Source organism: Hypomesus nipponensis, chromosome 5, assembly GCF_054491055.1.
Source record: "Hypomesus nipponensis isolate SF chromosome 5, ASM5449105v1, whole genome shotgun sequence".
Taxonomy (NCBI): Eukaryota; Metazoa; Chordata; class Actinopteri; order Osmeriformes; family Osmeridae; genus Hypomesus; species Hypomesus nipponensis.
This window is the reverse complement of record NC_140365.1, coordinates 3839005-3845305: the sequence shown is the minus strand read 5'-3', so window position 1 is coordinate 3845305 and position 6301 is coordinate 3839005. Positions and strand designations below refer to the sequence as shown.

The 6301-nt window shown below is 41.2% G+C and overlaps 2 protein-coding genes across 2 annotated transcripts; one reads left to right on the top strand and one right to left on the bottom strand.

Annotated features, from left to right (window-relative positions):
• Positions 1 to 2138: 2138 nt before the first annotated feature.
• Positions 2139 to 4331, top strand: bada (BCL2 associated agonist of cell death a). The gene is made up of 4 exons (XM_084698807.1): positions 2139 to 2590; positions 2729 to 2876; positions 3002 to 3216; positions 3359 to 4331. The coding sequence occupies exons 1-4, from the start codon at positions 2555 to 2557 to the stop codon at positions 3455 to 3457; spliced, it is 498 nt and encodes a 165-aa protein (XP_084554933.1). The 5' UTR covers positions 2139 to 2554; the 3' UTR covers positions 3458 to 4331.
• On the bottom strand, positions 4168 to 6236 carry LOC146287874 (uncharacterized). Its single transcript, XM_084698806.1, has 3 exons — positions 5885 to 6236; positions 4964 to 5499; positions 4168 to 4854 (listed from the first exon to the last, which is right to left on the bottom strand). The coding sequence occupies exons 1-3, from the start codon at positions 5913 to 5915 to the stop codon at positions 4513 to 4515; spliced, it is 909 nt and encodes a 302-aa protein (XP_084554932.1). The 5' UTR covers positions 5916 to 6236; the 3' UTR covers positions 4168 to 4512.
• Between the last annotated feature and the right edge of the window lie 65 nt (positions 6237 to 6301).

The following is a 6301-nucleotide window of genomic DNA, read 5'->3' as shown; positions in this document are numbered from 1 at the left end:
ATTCATTTCACAAAAACTCAGAAGTAAAAAAATGTGAGTGTATTTTTTTGGACTGATGAACACACGATGACAGATACTTCTTTCTCAATGTCTTGAGATGTTTCGCCATGAATACAAAATAATGCACATGGGTGTAGGCGCAAATGAGTGGAGTGACGGAGACTACCGAAAGACGCAACCCCCCCCCCCCCCCCGCCAAAAAAAAAAAATCACGCTAGAAACATCAAAAGCGATTAGAAATGTAATAAAAAAAGAAAGAAAAAGGACGTAGCATTGAGTAAACAGTTACATTTCAGACACATTTTTTGTCACAAGAAACAGCGCGATCAGGAGCAGCAGCTCGCGGAGCCTGGACTGCAGTCAGGGGAGGGGACGTTCCAAGGCAGCTGGCTTGGCTTCGCACTGCTCGTGCTCACACCGACTGCGCATGAAGTTCACACTAATGACTGGATTGAGTGGTTTTACTCTCCCAAGGGATGTTTCAAGTTCCACCCCCCTCAAATTTATCAACAGTAAGCCTTCCATTTATAATCAGCCTACAGTTTGATATAAAAACTAATCTGAACATTCTTATAAGTGTTTGTGAATCGTGTCGGACGACCTAATGGGAATGCAAGTGGAATCATTAAACTCTAAGTCAGAAGACAAAACAGCGAATCCGAATTTTCACATCAGAAATCAAACTGGAAAGCAATCCAAATGTGGGCGCCCAACCTTAAACTTAGATCCAGGCGGGGTTTTTTTCTGAAAAACTTGCCAGGCGTGCCCTGAGATCTGTAAAGGATTGCCCGTGACCCTGTGCTGTAGTTGGTCAGCTACACAGTGTCCAAGGTTGCATAATCGTACATCAAAAGCCACTTTGCACCACTCCTATCTGGCCCAGCTCCAACTGACAGCCTAAGCAGACCTAGCCTCCATCGTTTACATCTCAATACCTTGTCTCAGCATCATTTGCTCACTGCACAACAGGGCTGCAGCAAGGCGCAGAAGAAATATCAGAAAAGTATTTTATCATACCCAAAACATGTCAAATCTCCTAATGTAGCTATTAATTCGACAGTCATGGCTGTTAGTTAATATTTGTTTGTATTAATAAGTATGACCAGGTTTGTGACAGTGTCACACTTGAAAATGTGTGACTGCTACTTGATATGTAATTAAAAATGCAAAGTCTAGTCCAATTGTACCCCTGTATAATCGACTTAGGCAAACCTTTTTTTCTGTTTTCGCTTTTAGTCCTGTTGTAATCGTTTCAGTCCTCGCAGAGAGTCCTCTGCAAGCTGGCTACACCAACATGGTACCTATTTCGTTTTTAGATAAGTTAGAGAAAGTTGCCTTTCTGCATCCTAAACCACTCAGACCATGCTGTAAATTGTACCAAGGCAAGCCATTATGTACGCCAAAGCCACACCTGGTCAAGGTTAAACATGACCATCCCTTATGTAAAAAGCCTATAATCCAAACATACATCAGGTTATTTATTCTATTCCAGGGAGAGATTGGGCACAAAAGGAGTCGTCTATATTCAATAGGATCAATTATTCAGTAGTATTGTGGAACAGAAGCGTTGTCTACTTACACTACATTGCCATCTAGAAGCAATGTCGCGCCACTACAACAGCAAATAGGGAAGTGCTACAAACTAGTAAATAAGGAAGAACATTACGTTGTCATTCCTTGATTTTAAAACTAAATGTTTTGTGTTACAATATTTTAAAACAACATTTCAGGTAAACTGAGACTAGCCTGCCACACAATAAAAAAAACAATGGTGTTTATATTTTGGTATAAATCATACACATGGTTGAGCATTACTGTAAAAAAATAAAAATAATTATGATTTAAAAAATAAATTTGTAAATTAGTAAATAAGTAGTAGATTCAACGTAGTATTGAATGGAAGCAGTACTAGTATTGTTTTCTTCTGCGCAGACCCTTTCTCGCGCGTTGATAACAGGGTGGAGGGTTTTAAAGAGAGATGTAAACAAGTCTTGACATAATACAAGGCCGCAATATACCAGCCACTCAGGACCAGAGATCTACCCAAATCTCCCTAGCAGCCCGCGTTCATTGGTTTTACCTTATTGAAACTGGAAGGCGATTGGTTTAGACGTGGTAGCGAGGGAGCGCCGTCTCGTGCACACTTTACACAACGCTGCAACTCGACGACTGAAGACAACAACAACGAGGTTTGACAGCTACGGCTAGCATTATGATAGTAGGCGAATTTCGAACTAATTTCAGCGTCGTAGACCAAGAAAACAAGATTTTGCATAGACAATCATACAACGTCACTTATTTAGTTCGTTTCGGGAAAAAAAATTAAAGGTAGTTAAGTTATATGGTACAAAAGAGTACTGAGCCCGCTACATAATACGTCAGCAAGTTCATTGTTGTTAGCTTGTCACAAACTAGTAGCTCGGGTTTCTTTACGGTGTAACAGACTTGCCATGAGACGTTATCAACGCAGACTGTTAAATTCGAACATTTTATATCGGAAACAAAAAAACAAGAAATAATCGATCCAACTCAGGAAAACCATTACTTTCGCTTGATGAACATTGTACAACACATTTCTACAGTTACACTGGTGAGTATTAACGAAGCTGGCAAGCCAAGTTGTTTCACCCTATTAACTCCGTTTAAAGTTATCTACGTTATGTGCATTTGAAACCATGGTTTAAATCTATGGTCAGTGATTCACAGTGGATGTATTCTCTTTCCACAGGAAGTCATGGACGAGGTCACGGGTTGTGAAGGATGCAAAGTAGACCCAATGATTGAAACAGAAAATGACAACCACTCAGATCCTTCATACACCAATAAATGTACCTTTAAAGTTGTCCCCAGCATGACAAGACCAAATCAACTACCAGGTCAGATTCCTAACCAGCACAGATTGTAGACAGTAGACAAACTGTAAATGCATTTGGAATGTCAATAATCTAGTTATCCACAGACTAATCTAAACAAATCGCCTATTTTATTTCCTCATTATTAGGTGGGCGGGTCCGCCTGTACTCTGAATCTCAGGTTTGCTCTCAGATCGGCAGAGGGGACGACACAGAGTTTCAGGAAGACTCGTCACATGACAGTGACGGGGCTCCGTTCAGAGGCAGATCGCAGTCGGCCCCCGCTGCATTATGGGCCGCAAAGAAATACGGCCGCCAGTTAAGGAGGATGAGTGATGAATTTGACACATGGCTCGATAGAGGGGTAAGACATCAGGGATGATGGTGATAAGAACCCCAATGAGAAGATATTTGATATTGAAAGCAGAGGTTCAATAATAACTACTAATACTAGTGTGCTTGAATGCAAACCTAAGAAACGTAGTAAAGCTTGTTGTCGTTCTCAGGAGGGGAAGAGAGGAGTCTGCCGAGGTGCAGCCCAGCAGACTGCTCGGGGCTGGTTCTCCTTCCTCTGGACTCCAAAGGAGGTGGAGGGCAGGGAGTGAGAGACCAATCAGCAACAACGTGTGACTCACAGGAAGTAGATCTAACATCTCTTGCCTGAGAAACAGGAAGTCGCTCAGGAGAATCGTTTGTGGCGCCTGGAAACCACAACTGATTTTAGGGGTCATTTTAGAAATCCAATCAAATGTGACCCTTTGAACAATCATCTGTACAATGTACAAATATCCAAGCTTTCCTTAAAAATATTGCAATAAGTTGTGTGAATTTTTTTAACGTGACAATCTCTTGTGCCAATTTTAAATGGTCTGTGTAACAAAAAAAGTTTATTATATCTACATTACGATATTTTGTTCCAAGTTTTAATGAATTAAGAATTATCAAACAGATTAATGCCACCAGGTTCACAACTACAGGGGTGGAATATGGTTTGCGATGACAATAAAAAATACGGGTATTTTATGTTAAAGTATATATATTTCAATGGTTGACTTAAACTACAATGAAGTAAAACAATCCATGCCAGCTAATTAAATGTTAACGTGTGCTTGAATCCGAAAAAGTTTAAATATTATACATATTTATAGTGATGTCTTAAATTGAATAACTGTACTTTTTTTTTTACTAGTCAAATTTTGAGTATACATGGTTTCTAATACATTGCAAGCTTTGTGCTTACTTGCCTTATATAACAATGTTTTGAATACTGTTGAGAAGGTAGTGTATTTGGCAAACTGGTGTATTAAAAGTATGGGCTTCACTGCCATCAGTTCTCTCACTGATGTACTTGAAACTTTGGATGTAATAATATTGTATTTAATAATTCACTTTCATAAAACAGTTGTTGACATTTGTACTTGTTTTATATGTTTTTTCTATGTTTTAACACGTTTAATAAAAATGTACATTTGTATTAAATGTTTTCTTAATGAACAGGAATTTCATCCAAGTCAGACAACTATCAACAAATAAAAAGTACAGGAACATCCATCTCTAGTTTGTAAAATGCTAAAAACCATTCATGAAACTTGACATTACCATTTGCCGTTAAGTTTTAGTAACTTAATTGAGCAATATAGGTGAAGGGTGCAGTTGTGGTTCAAACAACCTGAGTTGGATCTCTCTTGCAGAACCGTACCCCACTGTCCATGTCAAACAGTCTGTGCATCCCCCTTTGCTCCAAGACAAAGTCGAAAACCTTTCCATTCTCTCTCACCTTCTCTGGTCGCAAGGACCTGGGCAAAACCGCCACGCCCTGCTGAATCGCCCACCTAAGTAGCACCTGTGCGGAAGTTCGGCCGTGTTCGTCTGCTACGGCCACTATCTCCGGGTTCGACAACAGGCCTCCTTTCCCCAGGGATGAGTATGCCTGGAAGACGATGTCTTTTTCCATGCAAAAATTCCTGAGCTCCATCTGTGCTAGTTTTGGGTGAAATTCCGCCTGCAGGATGAGTTCGAGAACATAAAGATTGACAGAGTGTTGGAAATCAATGTACCTTTGTTAAATTAGTAGAACTTGTGGAAATGTAGTCAAAAGACAAGAATCCCACCTGTAGCAGGGCAGGAGGCACCGTGCACGACTGCAGCAGCTCTTCCAGGTGTAGTACGGTGTAGTTAGACACCCCAATAGATCTGATCGCCCCATGCCCATGAAGCTCTTCAAGAACAGCCCAGCTCTGGGCGCGATTTTGGGAGTTCTTCACATCATCTGGCTCAAGCCCTTCCGTCCCTGGCCAGTGGATCAAATACAGATCGATGTATCCCCCAATACCTAACCTCTCAAGGCTTCGGGCACAACCTTCTCTGGCCCTGGGCCCCGTATCAGCCGGGGACAGTTTGCTAATGAGAAAAATATCTTCTCTGGTCAAGTCGTACTTGGGCATGAGGTCCACGAGAGCACTGCCGAGGTCCGCTTCGTTGCCATAGACTGCGGCGGTATCAAAGGCACGGTATCCTGTCTCGAGGGCAGCGTCTATAATAACGTGCATCTTCTCTGAGCCCTTCACATTGTATGTTCCCAGTCCCAGGATGGGCATCCGAGCACCAGTGTTCAGTATCAAACACGGCGGGTCACAAGACATCTCAACTACGTCAAAAAAGAGGCACATTTATGCACTGTGTGAGATACCTAGTCAGAATTCCTTTAAGTAAACTTGACGCAGGAATTAACCCATAATTACACTACCACAAGTCGTATGAACATTTCTGTCCAAATCTTATTAACTTGCATAGCGTGTTTCACTAATAGCAAGCCACAGAATGATGGGAACCGTGTAAAATTCATGTAATTCACATTCCTTTAGTGTGCAATAGCGGAAGAAAATCAACAGGCATACTAAAACTAACAACTTGTCTTTTCGTGTGCAAGCACGAGGCAGCGTGCTCTGTCCTAGCCAGCTACAGGTTAGCTACATTATCCTACCTTTATAACCATTATCATATGAAAACGCACAAAAACATTTTTCGGTCACCTTGTTTGTTGATTCTGGAGGTGATTTGCATCAGCTGGCGACAATCCCAATCCTACCACTCAGCTAAATGAATAAATGTACCACTCAACAGTCACGTTTTTAGAAGCATTTAGCAAAAAACTAGCTTCGACCAGCAGAGGACGCAATAAACCTGAGCAACGACCCCAGGATGAGCCATAACATCAGGTCTTTTGAGGATGTTAATTATGGACATGGGCTGCAATCACGACGGTGATTTCTTGATCATAGGCCCTACTGTTCGATTAGCTCAGATTTATTTCCCCTCGGTTGAATTGATCAGATTTTTCGCAGATATTTGTTGTTGCATCCACACACGGTTGACTTCGGTAACTACTTTTGTTTGTATAGTTTATCTGGCAGGATCATATGATTTTGTGGATTGCATTTTAGGTTTGT